This window comes from Capra hircus, chromosome 29 (assembly GCF_001704415.2).
Source record: "Capra hircus breed San Clemente chromosome 29, ASM170441v1, whole genome shotgun sequence".
Classification (NCBI taxonomy): domain Eukaryota; kingdom Metazoa; phylum Chordata; class Mammalia; order Artiodactyla; family Bovidae; genus Capra; species Capra hircus.
Genome location: NC_030836.1, coordinates 28,602,118 through 28,622,358, shown reverse-complemented (window position 1 = coordinate 28,622,358; position 20,241 = coordinate 28,602,118). Strand labels below are relative to the sequence as shown.

Genomic DNA, 20,241 nt, shown 5'->3' with positions numbered 1-20,241 from the left:
GCGCCCCTTATTTAAGCAAACACCATTATTAAAACAAAGCTGGCTAATTCGGAGTCTCAGCCGTGAGGCTCTGAATTTAGAAATGACTGGCACATCTTACTCATCTCTCCTCCTTGGTGTGTAGCCTACACGATGCACAATAAATACCTGTTGGAGGATGAGGATGTTGGATAAATTTAATCTGTCTGAGCCCTGCCCATGGGAATAAAACATTGGCAGGTGACATGCACGTGGAATACCAGGAGAGAGAGGCCGGGAACCACCTTCCAACCTGGGATGACAGGCGCACTCCCCAAGGGCACTGGTGGCCGCCTGGTGCGACAGGCGCGTATTGCAAAGCCTGCTCTGGCTTTCTGGGAGAGTACTGACTCCCCGCCGCCACCCTGCTTACTCAAGCCCACTGTTTCCTTTTTCTAGAAGTAAATGTAAGGAATGAGAAGCTTGTCATCGGGACTTGTAGGAAAATGTCTAGGATTCTCACATCCACCGTGAGATTCTGAAAATCAAACCTGACAGCTCCCTGAAACGTCACCTCTTTAATGAGGCAAGTGGGTTCCCCCAATCCCCACTGCCTGTCTTAAAGAAATGCCTATAATAAAACCACATTTTCATAGACTATAAAATAACTGAGCATGGAGTAAATCTTCTCTTATTTGAAGACATTAAGAACTAAAATAGAAAAATATTTTGAAATTCTCTATGTCAGTTGAAACGTTAAAAAAGAAGCAATATGTTCTCTCTTTCCAACTGTTTTACTTTGTAAAGATTTTACCCTGCACTCACAGGGAGGAGTGTGTGTCTGTGCGTGGGGTGTGTGCAGGTAGGGGGTGGGGGTGGGGTCGAGACCCTGGGGTGGGAGGCGCAGCACTTGTCAACCACTCAAATTCCAAACCAGTGACGTTCTACTGCCATCTCGTGGCACCCTGAGCTGTTCGCAGGCAGCAGGACCACCTCAGGTGCTTTATGTGAACTAAATCCCACAACATCCCAGTAGCCCTGCAAAGATGTTTGTCTGTGAAGACACTGGGAGTAAGAAATTATCTCACCTTTTTATTCAAAAGAATCAACTGCTTCACATCAATTTGGCTCAAAAAAACCTCAGATCTTAAAACTAAGGCTACCATGACATTTATTCTGCCATACGTAACAGCTTCATGTTGAAAAAGGCTCAACATAAAAAATTACCTTCAAAACCTACATTCTCACATAAACCAAAATACATCTAAATGATAAAGTTATTTCTTCAATATTCAATCTTTTCAATTTCATCCATGTCTTCAGGGTCGAGTTGCTTAATACTGCTGTCTAAAAGAGCAAAAGAGAATGGAACAGTCTTATCCCAGGGCCCAAATGAAATTTCATTCCATCCAACTACATTTCTGAAGACAATGACACCTCATATGGGAATCCTCAAGATAGGAACATTCTCTAGATTAGGTGAGGACGGGCAGGTGTCCAAATAACCAACTCACACCAACCACAACAGCATCAAATGCACCAGACAAGAGAACATACATGTCTATATACCGTGGGACAAAAAAAAGGCCAAAGTGTAGTGAGGGGAGCCTGCGAAGGGGCCTGGCTGAGTTCATGGGGAGTGAAGTGGGTGTGTACATGCATGGGGGGGGACGTTGTTGGCTGGCAACAGGGAGCATTGATCAGCACAGCAAAGGCAATCTTAATGGGTCTTTCTCCACACACATCCCTGCTCTGTTATCCTAACACAGGAGTGCTTAACCAACTTCCCTAAAGGGTCCACAGTTAGTAAGCAAACCTTTTAAAATTATATTTCAAATTCCACCTCTGAGCCTATGTGTACTCCCCCAGGGACAGTATACTTTATTTCCCACAGAGGATAAGCACCACTGTCCTAAAGGTGAAAGATAACGTTTGGAGTCCTGCAAGGGTTCCTCTTCCCCTGCTCCCCAGCCATCTTCCCAGCAGGTTATCAGAGCCTGTCTTGTTTTGATGAGGGGAAGGAGGGCTGGAGGAAAGCAGCAAGACTCAGGATTTAGAACTGCCCAAGTTGGTCACTGGGACAACAGGGTAGAGGAAAATGTAGACAAAAAAAGGAAGCTGGGGACACAATATAATCTTACAGGATCTCATTAGTTACGGTGGTTCTTTATGGATGCGAAATCTGCTTCAGATCCCAGAATGAGCAATAAAGTAGAAATCTGAGCTCATATGAATTCCACTTGGTTTTTGGGTCTTTCTCTACCCCCGTCTCAGGTTAGGAGCTCTGACACTGGGAAGTGGATACCTACTACTGTCTGGTTCCTGACCCCACCCTATTGTATCATGAACCCCAAGCTCGAGGCCCATGACACACGGCCACTGTCAATGTGGGCAGGTCCACAACTCTGACTGTGAAGGGTGCCACTCACTGAAGTGGTCCTGGATCTTCATCAGTAGAGGCAGCTTATCCACCTCGATCATGTTGAAGGCAAGCCCTTTTTTCCCGAAGCGGCCCGTGCGCCCAATGCGGTGGAGGTAGGTCTCGTAGTCCGGTTCCTCTGCTTGGTTCACAGGGAGGTCAAAGTTCACGACGATCGTGACCTGCTTCACATCAATCCCTGGAAGAGGAAGGACACCACAGGGCCCTGCAGCTTCCACCTCAGGACCCAGCTATCCAAGAACCACATTTGCTGAGGGAATTCTCATTTCACAGACACAGTCTAGAATCAAGCTTGCTTTGACATATATTTGTTTGTAAGTATGTATGTCTACAATGCTAGGTAAGAGTGTCAGTAGAATTGAACTCTACAGAAGTCTAACTATGTACAAAGTGTGTGTGTGTGTGTGTGTGTGTGTGTGTGTCGGGGTGGCGGCTCTCACGGAGCGTGTGTGTGTGTGAGCATGTGTGTGTGTGAGCGTGTGTGTGTGTAAGCGTGTGTGTGTGTGTGTCGGGGGGGGGGGTGGCGGCTCTCACGGAGCCAAAGAGCCCCTCCTCTCTGCTCCAGCTGTGCTGAGTCCCCTGCAGCTTCTCTTCCCCATCAGGGCCCCAGCTCCGCCCCATTCCACAGCCACTGTTCGCATCCATTTTATCCATGGCCTCAATTGTTATGATAATTTCTGGGCTGGCTCCCCAGTCCCTCATGTCCTACTCCTCTAATCCTCACCACGGTTGCCACAGCGATGTCCAGAGCACTTGTGTTTAGAAGCCAGCTGCCCAAACCGTACAGGATCAAGTACAAACAACTCAAGACTTCCAAGGGTTCTCCCCTTCCATCCACACCTCTCACTCCTACTGTTTCCAGGAAGACTTCTGGGCTCGCCTGGGGCCTCCACATCCAACACTAACAAGCTGTCTGGCCCGTGATCCTTATCCTCCCTGTGCTGTGCTTTGACTCTGGGGCTATCTCTGGGGTTCTGCAGACGTGCTGTATAGTAATGGTAACCATGAGCCTCACGAGGCTATTTAAATTAATTCACATTAAAAATCCAGTTCCTCAGCCACACTAGCCACACTCCCAGTGCTCAAAAGCCACTGTCTATGGCTTGGACAGCAGAGAATAGGAGATTTCTCTCAGTGCAAGCATTTCTATTGGACAGCGCCGGTCTAGAGGGTCAGGAGGTGGTGTGCTCCTGAGGGGAAGGCCCTTTTTCAGGCTACTCCTCCAAAATGCCAGGCTCAGCCCTCATGGCAGGTCCTCAGTTCTGTTGGGTGAACCAGTAATAAACTAGGAAACAGAGTTTGAGTATGTGGTATAGGCAAGGATACAATGGGAAAGTGAGGAAAGTAGGAAGACCCTTTGCTTGAAAAAGAGATTTTTTCCCAGCTGTCAATAGTTTTAAAATTAAAAACACCTTAGAGATGACCAACATCATTAGTCATTAGGGAACACAAGTAAAAAACACAAGATACCACATACATCTGCTGGAAAAGTTAAGATGAAAAAGTGTCAATACCAATTACTGACAGGGATGGAGAACAACTAGAACCCGCCTGTACTGCTGGTAGAAATGCAAAATGGCACGGCTACTCTGGAAAAGAGTTCTGCAGTTGTCTCTAAAGCATACATTGACCCTATGACTGAAAAATCCTACTCCTAGGTATTTACCTAAGAGAAAAGAAAATGTATGTCTGCATGAGCCCTATACATGAATGTTTATTACAGCTTCAGTCAAAGTAGCCCTGAGCTGTAAGCAATCCAAATGTTCATCAACGGGTGAATGGATGTACTAATTGTGGTACACCCATTCAATAGACTACCACTCAGCAATAAAAAGGGATGACCTGTTGATACATGTTACAACACTGATGAATTCCAAAGTATGATGTCAAGAGGAATCAATCAGACACTGAGGTTACTAACTGCATGATTTAACTTACATGGCATTCTGGAAGAGACAAAAATACAGAGGCAGAGATCTGGTTCAGTAGTGGTCAGGGGCCATTAGTTTCAGAGACTGACTGCAAATGAGCACAGAGAAATTTTGCGGGGAGATGGAATTGTTCTGCATTTTGATTACCGTGATGGGTACATGACTACATATGTTTGTCAAAACTCACTGAACCACATCCTTAAAAAGAGTGAATTTTATCACATGTAAATGATAACCTCTTTAATACACACACACACACCTCGAGCACAGACATTGGTGGTTATAAGGACTTTCTCCTTCCCGTCCCGAAACCGCTGGATGATGGAAGCTCGCTGATCCACAGTCAGCTCTCCGCTCAGCAGAGACACCTGGTGGCCATCCTGCATCATCTCCACAGTCAACCATTTGGCATTTCGACGAGTCTGCAGGAAAATCACAGAGAAGGCGATGGCACCCCACTCCAGTACTCTTGCCTGGAGAATCCCATGGACGGAGGAGCCTGGTAGGCTGCAGTCCATGGGGTCGCTAGGAGTCAGACACGACTGAGCGACTTCACTTTCACTTTTCACTTTCACACACTGGAGAAGGAAATGGCAACCCACTCCAGTGTTTTTGCCTGGAGAATCCCAGGGACAGGAGTGTCTCTGGGGTCGCACAGAGTCGGACACGACTGAAGTGACTTAGCAGCAGCAGCAGCAGCAGCAGGAAAATCAAAGCCCAGCATCATACCCAAGCTGAAGGAGCCTCACTGTGTGTGCAGCACTCTTGTCTGCAGGGCATGGGAGCTGGAGGTATGGGGGTTGCACAGGGGTTTTGCTCCCCCTTCCTTTCAGGCCTAGAGAGACCTGTGAATGTGGCAGGGAGTTCTCCTGTCCCCGGGCCTCTCAGGGGCACATCCTCTCAACCTGTCAGAGCTCTGCTTCTCAGCCCTGAAACAGAGAATAAGACGCTCCGTCCACCTCTTGCGGTGGTCGGATGACAAAATGAGGTAACCTAACGATGATGGGCTCAATGTAAAGGATCCGCCTGTCAATGCAAGACAGCAGGAGATGTGGGTTTGATCCCTTGGTCAGAAAGACCCCTGGAGAAAGAAATGGCAATCCATTCCACTATTCTTGCCTGAGAAATTTCATGGATAAAGGAGCCTGGCAGGCTATAGTCCATGAGTCTGCAAAGACTCAGATGCGACTTAGTGACTGAACAACAACGATGATGAGTAAGTTTTTGTGTGTGCCAGGCACCCTGCAAAAACCTTTACTTATATCACGCTCATCCACTCCCATAATGATCTGATGAAGTAGGTGTCTAAGCTCATTTGAAAAAACTGAAAAATTAACCTAAAGCGTAAAACCATTAAGTGATCTGCCCAGGGTTACATGGCTAGTCTGTGGCAGGGCTGCACTTTCCTCTACTCTGCAGGTGTGTTTCCAAGCCCATCCACTGCTGGGCGGGGCTCTTCCAGGATGTGGGCATGGAGGTATGTAGAACAGACTTTGCTCTCACGGAGCTGACAGTGTTCACGCAGTGGTGAAAAAATACAACCCAGAATAGGGACACGAACAATGTCAGAGAGAAACAGTAAACAAGAAAATAAAAATAAGGGGCTACCAACAGCGAAGTCACTGAGCGGCTGCCTTGCTCATAGTAAGTTTGGAAACGAAGAGAACATTCTTAACCTGATAACGGGTATCTGTGAAAACAGCCACAGTAACATCAACTTGAATGGGGACATGTTAGAAGCAGTCCCTCTAAAAGAAGAATGCCTGGGGAGTTTCCTGGAGGCCTTAATCCTAATTCCAGTGGGTAGGATTCTGGGCTTTCACTGCCATGGCCCAGGTTCAATCCCTGGTCAGGGAACTGACCAAGTTGCATGGCATAGCCAAAAAAGAAAAAAAAAGTTTAAATCGACATAAAAGGAGGATGCCCTGTTTCATGCCATATTGAAGTCCTATTTCATCACTTCAGTGTCAACCATAAAATACAAGTAATCTCTACTCAAAGTTGCTCTGAAAATTGACCGACATCACGAAAAAACAGTGTGGGACACAGGGCCCGGCTCCCTGGCTCTCACTCATCTGACTGTCCCCTGCCCCTATCTGCACAGAAGTCTGGGCACGAGGAAGGCGAGTCCCAGTGGAGTTACCTGGCAGAAGATGATGGCCTGGCCTATGGTGATGCCGCCGTAAATGTTGCAGAGAGCCTGGTACTTGTCTTTCCTGTTTCCGCACAACACGTAGTACTGTCGGATGTTGTTCAGGGTCAGCTCCTCTTTTCGTAACTTGATAACATTGGGGTCAGGAATGATTCGCTCGGCAAACTGCCACACAGAGTCTTCAAAGGTCGCTGAAAACAAGAGCATCTGGCACTCGGAGGGTAAAGCTCTGGGAGAGAAAAGGGAAAAGGGCATCACCCAACTGCCAGGCCTGTCCCACTCCAGGGGGCAGCTTCCAGCACTGGATGCCCATGGCCATCAGCTGCCCCCTACGCCCCTGCTCCCACTCCAGGGTCACCGTGAAAGGCACTGTGGACACAAAAACTACACCTGCTGCAGAGTGCCACGTGTCAGCCCCTCCTTCCTACCCAGGGTTTGGGGAAACGCGTAAACTGAACATAGGGCTCCAGAGTGAAGGTCAGCTGAGAGATCTGGAGGGCTTGGGGGTTTTCAAGCCAGTCTTCTCCTTAGGAGAGACGGCTTATGGAGCCTAGGGTGTCAGTCCAGGAGCTGTTTATGGCAATCATCTCACACGAGCTCCATGCAGATGAGGGGCACAGAGGCTCATCACTCAGCTTCAGGTGTTCTATCTACTGAGTGGGAAAGAACAGTCATGTGAAGTCTATGTGGAATGGGAAGACCCGGATATAAATAACAGGGTGCAGAAGGGGAAGATGCTGCTGCATGGAAAATGCAAACTAAACCCACACTGAACACAGGACAATTGATACCCCAGTTCAAAAATAGGTAAGATGAGCCCACAGAGTCTGCAGTTAGGACAGAGCTAAGTCTGAGGAGAAGAGAGGGCTGCAGGGCACTTTCTGGAGCACAGCTGAGAAAGATCTCGGTCATGATCAGATCCACTGTCCCATAAGCACAGCCTCTCTGAGGTAATTCATCCAGTGTACACTTAGGATTTGGATATTTCTCTGTACATATGTTAAACGACAATTAAAAAGTTAGTTTTCAAAAAAACAGAAGAGACCAGAGAGAAATCACTGCCTTTGAGAAGACAACAGAGGTCTTAAGAGGAAAAGTCCTTAGTGCTAACAGGGAACAGGAGAGTTCATACAGCTCAGTGATTCCCAAACATTATATCAAGCCTGGGACCTGAATCCCCAGGAGCTTCTCACACAACTGGACCGATTTCGGGTTGACTGTGGGAAACTGACTACCTGTTACCTTCTCAGTGTCCCACCTCGCACTTATGTGATTATAAAGGGATGAAGATATGAACTCACAAAACGTGAGGAATCCAAGAAGAGAAACGGGTGGAAGAGACATTTCCATGTAGTTTTGCAAGATGGAAAAGCATGATAGCGGAGAAGGTGCGTGAAGGAAGCTAAGATACGTGTGCTACAGAGGGAACGCTGATGCAAAGGCAGTGGGTGTGAGAACCCTGGGAGGCCTAAGACCTGTGAGACCAGAGAGTTCAGAGGAGGGACTGGCAGCGGGTCGGGGCTGTGAAGAGACTGGAGGAGACTCTGCACTGGCCATCTGTTCTACTACAATCTTTCATCTGAAAAAGACGGCCCCAGGACTGGTACCCCAAGGCTGGGGCCATTTCCTTCCAAAAAGTAAATTGATACAAATTATCCAAGGGAAAGAAACATGGGTTGTTCTGTAGAACACAGGATTTTAAAGACTTAGTATGCAAAAAAATGCAGACTATTGTATTAATAATTTTTATACTGATAAAATATTGGTTACTTGTTAAGACATTCATTTTGATATCAAATGAAATAAAATGATTTTTTTCATAGCATGAATTTCACCTATTTCTTTTTTTAATGTGGCTACTAGAAAATTGTAAATTACACATGTGGCTTGCATTGTATTTCTATTGGACAGTGCTGTGGCTTAATGTATTTCAAACGAAGGAAAAACTAAAAACTGGAGTCTTAAAAACATCTTGACTTCTATAAAGCTTTTATACAACACAGAAAACATAGAACAAAAGGCTGCTAGACATTGTTTCCAAACACAAACCAGCCTCTGTTCAACGCCAGCAGGAGCAGCAGACAGAGCAAATATAAATTCTGGCAGATTCCATTCAACCTGTGAACTCCTTACCAAAGAGCACAAGCAGCTCTTACCAGCTAAGTGTCTGCATCTTTGTACACAACACTACTAAAAAGGCATACGATTCGCTTCCCTGTGATACTGAGCTGTTTACTACCCAAGTTTTGGGGCCCTTTGTTAGGTCAAACTTGCAGAAGCCTTGTAAGATTTCTTTCTGTGAAGAAATGGAAGCAGAGTGTTCCCTTGGACATGTGTCTACAAGATGCCAGGCATTGTAGCTGGCCAGTGAAAGGACTGAAAATGTTAGTCTATTTTCAAAGCTTGAGACAAAAACAATGTCCATCTCTAATTTAGAAATAAATTAAGGATGAGAGAGAGATGATAGTAAAACAGAATTAACACACACTATCTCCAAAACGGTCTGAGGACCAATGAAGATGCTGCATACTGACTGTGCCTGAGTTGTCTGGTGCTCTGTAAAGGCTGCAACAAAAACTCACAGCAGATATTTAAAATGGGGAACTAACAAGGACCTACTGCACAGCACGTGGAACTCTGCTCAATGCTACGCGGCAGCCTGGATGGGAGGGAGGTTTGGAGAAGAATGAATACATATATATTAAAAAGCAGAAACATTACTTTGCCAACAAAGGTCTGTCTAGTCAAAGCTATCATTTTTCCAGGAGTCATGTATGGATGTGAGAGTTGGACCATAAAAAGAGCTGAGCGCTGAAGAATTGATGTTTTTGAACTGTGGTATTGGAGAAGACTTTTGAGAGTCCGCTGGACTGCAAGAAGATCCAACCAGTTCATACTGTGGCCACCCGATGCGAAGAACTGACTCACTGGAAAAGACTCTGATGCTGGGAAAGACTGAAGGCAGGAGAAGGGGATGACAGAGGATGAGATGGTTGGATGGCATCACCGACTCTATGGACATGAGTCTGAGTAAGCTCTGGGAGTTGGTGATAGACACGAAGCCTGGCATGTGCAGTCTGTTGGGGTCACAAAGAGTTGGACACGACTGAGCAACTGAACTGAACTGAGTCCCTTGGCTGTTCACCTGAAACTATCACAATATTGTTCACTGGCTATACTGCAAAACGAAATAAACAGTTCAAAAGGAAAAAAAAAAACTCGCAGCAAAAAAATGACTAATTTTTCCTTTTTTAGAAATAAAACTGCTTCCAAAGTCCAGCCAAGTTGAGGACTTTCTCATTTCTTTACTAAATTTGTAAGGAATCCATCTTTTAATTTCACAAGTTTTAGTCACCTCTGTGGTTTATAACCTTTTTTCCCTGAGAAGGAGAGGTTTCACTTATGATGAGATCTAACAGACTTTGGGGTGTTCGAAAATGACGGATATTTTAGGTACGGATAACCCAGATGATGGATTTATGGATGCAAAGGATCTGAATGACAAACACTTGGTCTACTAAAACAAGTGTGTGGATGCAGGGGAAGGACATCCCGAGGGAGCTGGAAATTCTTACAGGTCTCAAAACCACTGTTGCTAGCTCCAAGTATTCTACGCTTGGACACTTTTGTTCAGAGGATATCTCACTGGACTGTGGGCTTCTCATATACATATACACACACACACACACACACACACGTGATAACTAGAATAGATAACTAATAAGGACCCACTGTATAGCACAGGGAACCCTACTCAAAACTCTGTAATGACATATACTGAAAAAGATTCTAAAAGAGAGTGGCCATATGTATACCCGATTCACTATGCTATTCAGCAGAAAGTAACACAACGTCGTAAATTAACTGTGCATGTGTACTACACTCCAAAAAATTTTTTTAAAGAAAGAATCAGTGTGGGCTTACTGATGGCAGAGCTACAAGTCAAAATGAATTTTACATTTGATTATATTCTGTTTTACTGCCACATACAAGGAGAGAAGGCTGCAAGGAGTCTCAAGGACACTGGAGAAGAGAAACATCCTGTAGCACTGTGAGACACAAAGCAAAGCGTCATGACTATCTCTGTCATTAGATACAGGTAGTATGTGTAACTAGCTCTAATGGATTTACAGTCTCTTCATAAAAAGCTCCGTAATTCTGTACTGTAAGAATACACAGTAGGGACTCCCCTGGCGGTCCAGGGGGTAGGACTCTGTGCTCTCACCACCAAGGGCCAGGATCGATTCTCGGTCAGGGAACTAAACTCCCACAAGCTGTGTGGTGCGGTCAAAAAATATATATACAAACAGCACAGCCTCCAAAATTTAACATCCAATCATGTTTTAAAAGATTAAATTGCTGTATCAGTGATCAAACATTATTGTATTTTTCTCACGCATATTTAACTACTTCTAAGAATTACTACTTATTGCCACAGTTTAGTTCGACAGTTTTGTTTAAATAGAAAAGTACATAATAATATATAATTTCAAATAAACACATATTTTACATACTTTTATGTTAAAGTAATAACACATGTGCATGATTAGTTCTTCTGTATTATATTATTATATATACATGATATATATATGTGCGTGTGCGTGTGTATTTCCCTGCTGTGAATTTCCCTGTGTGTGTATTTCCCTGCTGTTGGCTTCCTAAAAAGTTGGTCACTGTAGGGAAAGAAGTAACGTAAGAAATTTCCCCAGATCTGGTCAACACAAATTCTGGAAATGAAAAGCATGTGCCATTTATGTAGTACAATGAAGAAAAAAAAACTGAACCAAGCTGAGAAGTCTCATTATACTGTGGATAAAGATTCCAAAATCTTCTAGAGAAGAAAGAATGTCACAGACAAAAGTCTGGGGATAAGGATGACATTAAACTTTCCAGTAGCAACACCAGAAACAGAGTATTAACTACAGTAGAAAAACCAACCAAACAAACAAAAAAACCACCACCATTTTTCTGTTTTCAACACTGGTTCTGAATTTATAGGGAGAAAGGTTTCTAGGACAAGATTCCACATCCAGGCAAAATCAACTCAGAGATCAAATTTACAGGCACGATAAAAACATTTTCAGACAGGCAGGGGCTAGAAAATGGACTTCCTACACTTCCTTTTGCAGGAAGTCACTGGACTGTACGTTCCAGCATATTCAGTAAACCAAGAAAAAGGAAGCACAGGACAGGAGATTCAAAACTGGGAATGAGGACAGGGGAAACTGACATGACCATGGCTGCAGGAGTGCAACCAGCCCAGCTAAAACCAGAGATGGTGTGTGCGGGCGACCTCCTGGAAAAAAGAAACCACTGGCACTTTAAGATGCATTTGACTATCTAGAGATATCACTGACATATGACACCTCTGATGAAACAGGCAGGGGAAAAACGGAAGGCTCCTACATAACAACAGTGCCAAAAAAGGAAAACAGGTGACTTTAGGGGGAAAAGTTACACACAAAAAAACATAATTAGAGACTCCCTTGTGGTCCACTGGTTAAGAATCTGCCTTACAATGTGAGGGACAAGGGATCGATCCCTGGCCAGGGAACTAAGATCCCACAAACCCACAAGCCACAACTACTGAGCCTGCAAGCTCTGGGGCTGAGGTAGTGCAACTAGAGAAAGTCCATGAAATTCAACAAAGACCCAGTGCAGTCAAAATAAACAACCCACATAATTATAATAATTCAAGGTTCCACAGGGAACAATACTTGTGTTGTGATAATAATATTAATACTGACCATTAATGTAACCAAACTCTTATGATACAACCACCGAGGCCATGGAGGGGACAGGACAGTGAGACTGGGGGTGGGAGAGGACTAAATTCCCACTTTCTCTAACGGGAAGCCAGCTGTTGTTTAGTTGCTCAGTCATGTCCAACTCTTTGCAACTCCATGGACTGTAGCCCGCCAGGCTGCTCTGTCCAAAGCATTTCCCAGGCAAGAATACTGGAGTGGGTTGCCATTTCCTTCTCCAGGGGATCTCCCCAACCCAGGGTTCGACCTACGTCTCTTATACTAGCAGATTCTTACCACTGAGCCACCCTGGAAGAGATAATATACAATGAGAAGCAGCAATGCGAGCTTGTTAAAGATTTGACAGTTGATGCCAAAACGGACAGTGTTCTCTAGGGTTTGGGGGCAGGCGATTACTGGTTTTCATTATAAGTCTTTCAATATCCTATTTGAATTTAACACAGTCCCTTGTAGCTCAGTTGGGAAAGAATCTGCCTGCAATGCAGGAGACCCAGGTTCAATTCCTGGGTTGGGAAGATCCCCTGGAGAAGGAAATGGCAACCCATTCCAGTATTCTTGCCAGGAAAATCTCATGGACAGAGGAGCCTGGCGGGCTACAGTCCACGGGGTCGCAAGAGTTGGACACGACTCAGCGACTAAACCACCACCACCACAAATACTTTAAAAATAAGTGATACAGAGAGGCCCACTCCCAGAAATTATGATTCCATAAGGTTCAGGTTAGGCCTGATAATCTGAAATTTTATGCCCCCATGGTGATCCTGGGAGAGAGGCCTAGCAAAATGGCAAGATTTACTTAACAACTTACAGGCAAGGTCAGGACTAGACCACTAGGTTGCTGACCCCAGGTTACTGTGTCTTTACAATAGCGCTATGGGGTTTTAATAAATTCTCTTTAGAATTTTGCTCAAATATAAGATTATTGGCAAAATTTGGTGCAGACCCACTATGAGCCTGCAACACAAGAGTAAAGCAAAGTTACAAGATGAAGTGGGAAACTACAGGAGGTCGAAGGCTCACTGAGCTGCTAAAAATGATGAAAACCCAATCTGCTTTAAAGGAGAAGGAAGTGAGGAAAAAGCAGTAAAGACAATGAAGAGCACTGGACAAATGAAATCCCTTATCTGGATAGAAGATCCAGGAAGAAAAGGATGGACGTGAAGGTTACCTTTGAATACGAATGCTTTGGTCTGCAAATCCCTGCGTGTCGATCATCACATCAGCTTCATCCAGGACAAACACACGAATCTTAGTCAAATCAATTAATTTTCGCTTGAAACACCAATCCAGGACAGTCCCAGGAGTGCCAATTACAATCTGTTTGGTGACATCCGTGCCTCTGGGAACTATGGAGAAAAGGGTTGGAAGGTCTTCTTTAGCTGGAAACCACTCTAACCGTCTGGAATTCTGAGTCACGCAACACATTTCCTATTGGTTTCCCAAGGGCAAACCCTAAGGGTCATTGTGGTTTTTGATTTTACAGAGTTTTAGGAGAAGTCCCTGAGTTTCTTGGTTTACAGTAATGGTTAAGAGTCCTGAGTAACTGATTCTGCCTCACAGTCATTTAAGAAGCCGGCCTGCAACATCTCCACCATCCTACAGGAAAGTGGCACAGTGGTAAAAGGCCTTCAGACCTTCCCCAAACGGAAAACCACCACAATGTCCATCAAGAGGTCCCATGAAAAAATGATGGAATATTATACAGCTGATCAAAAGGAGGACGTGGGGCTATACACACTGACATGAAAAGATGTTTAAGATGCGTAAGTTTTTGAACAGCACAAAAAAAATGCTCCCATTTTTTGTCAACACTCAAAAACAAAAACCCCCACAGATTTGATAACAAAACCATAGTCGTCTTTGGAAATAGGTTTTTGAAAGATGAGAAAGAACAACTTATACTTTTACCTTTAAATTTTCTGGGTTTTAAAGACTTTTTTTAAGCTATATGCATGTAGCACTTTCATGAAGAAGTGAAACAATAAAACCTGTTCTGTACAAAACAACTGAGCCTCACAGAAGAGAACAGGCAAAAGCAGAGCTGTTGTTCCAGCTGTGGGAGTGATAAGCTAACATGCACTGGATCTTTATTACACGCTGGAGGTGTACACAGTGCTTCATCTCTATCATTTCATTAAATTCCAGTTAACAACTCTATGATACAGGTGCCATTATGTCCTCATTTTAGAGGCGAGAAAGCAGAGAAGGTATTAATATACCATGATTATTGGTGGAGTCAGGATCTAAAATATGAGCCAGGGAAACTTCCCTGGCAGTCCAGTCATTAAGACTTCAACGCAGGCAGCGCAGGTGTGATCCCTTGTCAGAGAACTAAGATCCCACATGTCACGGGGCTCAGCCAAAAGAAAAGATGAAATTTAAAAGTTGGCTGCTGCTGCTGCTAAGTCGCTTCAGTCGTGTCCGACTCTGTGCGACCCCATAGACGGCAGCCCACCAGGATCCCCCGTCCCTGGGACTCTCCAGGCAAGAACACTGGAGTGGGTTGCCATTTCCTTCTCCAATGCATGAAAGTGAAAAGTGAAAGTCAAGTCGCTCAGTCGTATCTCACTCTTAGCAACCCCACGGACTACAGTCTACCAGGCTCCTCCATCCATGGGATTTTCCAGGCAAGAGTACTGGAGTGGGGTGCCATTGCCTTCTCCTAAAAGTTGGCTAAAAATAAGTAAATAAAATAGTTCATTTAAATATACATATATCAGCCAGGACTGGCTCGCTGGTACATACTTTGATTTCCTCGAATGGCATACATCACTTGAACATCCACACAGAATTTCCCCATCCGTTCGACCACACGGCCAGTTTGCAGAGCCAGTTCATAAGTAGGAGCCAAGCAGAGGCACTGACAGAGAGATAAGGAGGAAGGAAAAAGCTTCATAAGAGCCATTATGCAATTCTGAAATACAATTAAAATTTGTGGAGGTATAGTGATATTATGTATAAAATAGATAACTAATGAGAAGCCACTATATAGCTCAGGGAACTCAGTGCTCTGTGGTGACCTAAATGGGAAGGAATCCAAAAGAGAGGGGATATATGTATCTGTGTGGCTGATTCACTTTGCTGCACAGCAGAAACGAACACAACATTGTCAAGCAACCACACTCGTGTCTGCTCAGTCATGCTGGGCGTGCTCAGTCAGGTAATGATTCTTTTTGGCCTCATGGACTGGAGCCCACCAGGCTCCTCTGTCCATGGGACTTCCCAGCCAAAAATCCTGGCGTGGACTGCGTTTCTTTCTCCAGGGGATCTTCTCGACTCAGGGATTGAACCTGCGTCTTCTGTGCTCCAGTTCCAGCCCCTGCTCAGCCACTGTGTGACAACTGTCACCTCACAGGCAACCTCTCCCTCTCCAAGGCTGTTTCCTTCCGCGTTAAGTAAAAGGGACTGGGTGAGCTACAGCCTTATAGCCATCACTCCTGAATGCTCACTTTATGTTGAGCATAGTGCTAAAAATGTGTATTATTTCACTCAATCTGCATGACACTCCTGAGGCAGATACCCATTCATTCAATGTTTAAGGAGCGGTTTCTACAGGGCAAGCACCGTGCTTGGTGTCAGGGTTCAAGGGCAAACTGGACAACTGTGATCCACACCTTTATAGATGTTATTTTTATTAACAAGAAAATGTACTCCAAAAGATTTACTAACTCTCCTAAGGTTTTCCGCTGGTAAGTAGAGAGGCTGGTATTGGAACCAGTCAAACTATGAAGACTGTGCTCTCAGTCACTACCCTATACTGCTGCCTATAACCCTCTGATTTTAAGAAAGAACGTCTGTTCTAAATGTCACCACATCATGGCAGCACTACTGCCCATTACTAAAATACCACTGGCGCTGCAAGCATTCCTATCTCTCTCAGCCTTTCCTTACCTGTGGAAACAATTTCAAGGCATTAACTCTGCTGAGCATTGCCAAGACAAAAGCAGCTGTCTTTCCTGTTCCAGACTGGCTCTGGGCTATGAGGTTCTGGGGTCTGTAGGAAAGAGGAGACGCTGGCCATCAACTGAATTTGAGACCAAAAATAACCAAGTTGCAACACTATTTCCCTGGAAACTCACGGATGTGCCAGCATCATTGGAAGAGCCATCTCTTGAATTTTGGATGGTCTATTAAATCCCATTGCATAGATCCCTTTTAGTAACTCTTCCTTGCTGCCAAAAAAAGAAATCAAATACTTGAAGGCTATGATGCATCAGTAGCCTCAGAAATACAAACATGAAAAGTGCATTTCTATATTAGGCCACTTTGCAACAGAGTATGAAAAGTATTAATAACATATCCAAATCTCAACTCTCAAACATATACAATCATGCCTGTACATCTGGAGCACTAAAGCAATAAGTTATGTTATTAGCTTAGACCAAGCATAGTAGTAAGGGCCTAAAGGTGAACTCTCTCTTGAACGAAGAGAAAAAAAAAAAAAAAAAGGGAAAACTCATCTGAGAGAAGTACAATTTTCCAGGAGAGTTTTGTTTTCCACACAAGCAGAAAACTAAATGATATTTATCATTTATTTCTTTTTAATCAATGACAAACTTCTATGTTTTAATTGCAATTTTCAGAGAAGACAAAATTTCATTTAGGTGATTCTTATATCAGTTCTATCTAGGAGAAGAAGATGCAACAATAGCTCATTCTTCTAAGCTGGTATTTTAAATGCCTTTTTCCTGGGCAGGGGGCGGGAGGGGGAGTCTCAAGACAGGTGTTCAGAAGAGAATAAAGTGAAGTAGGCTGGAATACTTCCACTACAGTGACATGCACAGTCTGGATGTGTTTAATTGGTAGATGAACTGCTAGATTACTGGCAGCCAACTTTTCATCATAGGTAAGCATCTCCCCATTTAGAAAGAGGGCATCAGGACTTTGGGTTTCTCCACATCAGTAACTCTCCCTGTTAAAATACATTTCCTTAATGCCAACTGATAAATCCCTAGGAAATACAAACCAATTTAAGAAAGTTATTTACATACCATTTGAGACAAAAGTAAAGAGGTAAAAGTTTGTAACTTATCTCAAGGGATATTTGGGCCACCAAATTTCCTGTTATCTGTATTCTGGTATTGTTATTGCTGTTTAGTCGCTAAGCCATGTTCAACTCTTTTGCCGCCCCATGAACTGGACTGCAGCCCTCCTCTGTCCATGGGATTTCCCACGCAAGAAAACTGGAGTGGGTTGCAACTTTCTTCTCCAGGGGATCTTCCCAGCCCAGGGATTAAACCTGTGTCTCCTGCATTGACAGGGAGATTCTTTACCACTGAGCCACCAGGGAAGCCCTGTATTCTGGTATGGAGAGTAGCAATGTGGCTGTGTCTGGCTTAGCTATCCCCCATAGTCCAGCAAGGTTAAAAATTTCACTTTCAGAAAGGTTCTCAAGTCATTGTACAACTCAGATAGCCTCATGTTCCTCTTTAAGCTGTATTTTATCTCCAGGCAAAACGTCCACATCTCAGTTGAATGCTGATTATTATTAGAACATGAAGGAGAATCTGATGGATTTATTATTAGCAGATTAGTTTGTTCTGTGCTACACTTTCTGGCATTTTCCCACACTTAAGGCACAAATACTCACAGCCGCAGCTCTTCAAATGTTTTCACTGAGTAGAGTGGAGAGCTGGGATCCTTTTGTAAGACTTCAACCCGGTGACTGGATTCTACTAAGGACTGCCGGATTAACTTGTTTAAGAGTGAATTAGCTGCCAAATCCACTAGAAAAGCAAGGATAAAAAAGGGGATGTTGCAGGGGAAAAGTCAAGCCTCCCGAATGACATCTAACAAGTTGCTTCCTTCCATTCAGTGACTGTATATCAAGCAACTGCTCCTGCTGTCATTTTTCTTCTAAAAGAAGGTTCTAGAAAGGATGACACAGCACTGAGAATTCTTGTTTCTTAGACTCTGCCCTACACCAGACTCTATCCTCAAGCAAGCCTACATCCATTGCCACCAGACCAACTTTGTCCTTGCCAGCTGAAAATTCTTAACCCATTCCTACATATTCTATTTTAATTTTCCTCTGAAGAGGTAATCCCCACTCCCAAATTAGTTTTTTCTGACATTCACTATTCATAAAGAAAACAGAAGCAAAGATGGTTCTTTTCCACTTAAGATATTATTCATTCACATTGTGAAGTCATGATTACATGAAACAGAATGCGAGTAAATACCCACAAATGGATTTATTTCCTACCTACGTCATCTTCATCATCGTCTTCAATCCTATTAACAGAACCATCTAAAAGGATATGAGGGGGGAAAAAAAAACTGTAAAGATAAATGTCAAGCAGAAACATCTAGCATATTATCCCAGTTTCTCTTGCTGACTCTACAGTGTGCACAAAAGAGTCAAGCAGTAGAGAAGAGGGTAAAAAGACTGGGAAGGTGGTGGAGGGCCCTGAGTGTTAAGGGAGCTAAAGTTGGGATATGAGGAAAACAACACTTTTTCAAGGAACTGAGCCCAGTCTCCTTTAACAGCACTCACCTACGTTTGGGATGGTAGCACTCTTGATACCCAGAAGGTTCTTCTGGGAGTGGATGAGGTTTGAAAACTATTGAAAGATAACAAAATTCAATCAGTATTAGGAAGCAAACCATCAAGCAGCCCAGTGCTGCCCCCTAACAGACTGGAAGGAAGAAAGGGAAGATTCCCCCTCCCAATACTGTTTCTTTTGCAACTTATGTATAAATGGATTCCTCTGAGGAACTGGTCTCCTGTATGAAGTACCCTAAAATTGGAAGGGGACTTTCCGCTGCTCCTGCATGTGAAATTCCTCTTTTAAGCCTCTGGTCTAAATGGGACGGTTCTTGGGGGTCACAGGACAAGCAAAGGAAAGTGGACAGGAAAGCGTGTTGGTAGTTAAGACGAAGATGAAGGCTAGCCGAGGCCTTGTGGTCAAATTGGGAGAATAGAAAAGTCGGGGGTCTACTTGGGGCCACCAGCTGCGTTCCCTCCCGGCGCAAGTGTCTTCATTTTGCCCTTTCCAACCCAAGGTCTTGTTTCTCTCGGAGTCTCCCTTCCGATGGCCCGCTTCCAAATCCTTGCCACATCTCACCTGACACCCCACTCCAAACGCTACCGGGGCTCCCCCTTCCCCTCCCCAGCACATCTCCCTCAGGGAGTGCTGTTCTAGCTCCCACCCGCTGGCCCTCCCCGGCTCGGTGGCGGTTACGTGGCCGTTCAGCCGCTCGCTCTCCGCGGCCCCCGCGTCGCCTCCCCAAAGTAACGACGCCATCGCTGCGACGGCTGCTTCCGGCCCCAGCACGTGCGACAGTCACAGGCGCGAGGCAGCACGCGGCCCCACACGGCGGCCAATGGGCTTTCCTCCGGCCGGGCGGGGGGTGGGGGTGGGGGGTGCGGAGAGCCACCACCCGCCGCGCGCAGGCGCTCTAGCTCCGGGGAAGTGGGCGGAGTCAGGGGCGGAGGGCGTGGTCCGGGGAGGAGGGCGAGGGGGTAGCGGTCCTCCGCCCAGCCGCAGGTCCGCTCTAGGCGTTAGAAACCCGGCACGGGCTCTTCTTTGGCGAATGTTAGAATGTTAGGCGGACCTCTGTTGAGCCAGCAGCGGCGTGGGAGACTAAGCGGCAGGAATCTCCGCACTGATTCGAGAGTCCTACCTCTTCTCCCCCACCACCCTCTCCCCGGACTATTCTCCAGGTTGTGGCGCAGGACCCCCGCACCCCGCTTCAAACTCGCATGTTCGCCTTCCCCCGAAATGGCTGCTGCTACGTTGCAAGATGTCAGAAAGGCTAGTAGTGAATGGCATAGGAAAGTGGAGTCAGACGGAGTGAGGCTCACTGGACAAATGGGAAAGATGCAGAAAGGAAGTAAAGTTACTCAAATTCTAACTACTGTCCCTGTTACTCGATACCTGTCATGTTTCCAAATACCGGCTTGTTTTCATCTTAGTTCTGATACGTGTCTCGTGCTGAAACAACGCGGAGAAAACTGTTTCCCCTTTGGTACAGCCTTCACCTCCCACCTTC

The 20,241-nt window shown here is 45.1% G+C and overlaps 1 protein-coding gene across 1 annotated transcript; it reads right to left on the bottom strand.

Moving 5' to 3' along the window:
- Nucleotides 1,031-19,585, bottom strand: DDX25 (DEAD-box helicase 25). The gene is made up of 12 exons (XM_018043604.1): nucleotides 19,431-19,585; nucleotides 18,743-18,809; nucleotides 18,452-18,496; nucleotides 17,837-17,972; nucleotides 16,326-16,418; nucleotides 16,138-16,240; nucleotides 14,992-15,106; nucleotides 13,415-13,592; nucleotides 6,473-6,710; nucleotides 4,589-4,751; nucleotides 2,388-2,576; nucleotides 1,031-1,305 (listed from the first exon to the last, which is right to left on the bottom strand). Exons 1-12 carry the CDS (start codon nucleotides 19,491-19,493, stop codon nucleotides 1,244-1,246), a joined length of 1,452 nt encoding a protein of 483 aa, XP_017899093.1. The 5' UTR covers nucleotides 19,494-19,585; the 3' UTR covers nucleotides 1,031-1,243.

Bases quoted from the DNA above. Each gene is read 5' to 3' on its own strand.
- DDX25 (XM_018043604.1), bottom strand. From the start codon at position 19,493: ATGGCGTCGTTACTTTGGGGAGGCGACGCGGGGGCCGCGGAGAGCGAG. The intron at 15,107-16,137 runs GTAAGGAAAGGC...TCTCTCTGTCAG, and splicing joins CCTTGAAATTGTTTCCACAG to TGCCTCTGCTTGGCTCCTAC. The intron at 1,306-2,387 runs GTGAGTGGCACC...TTGCTCTTTTAG, and splicing joins GAAGATCCAGGACCACTTCA to ACAGCAGTATTAAGCAACTC.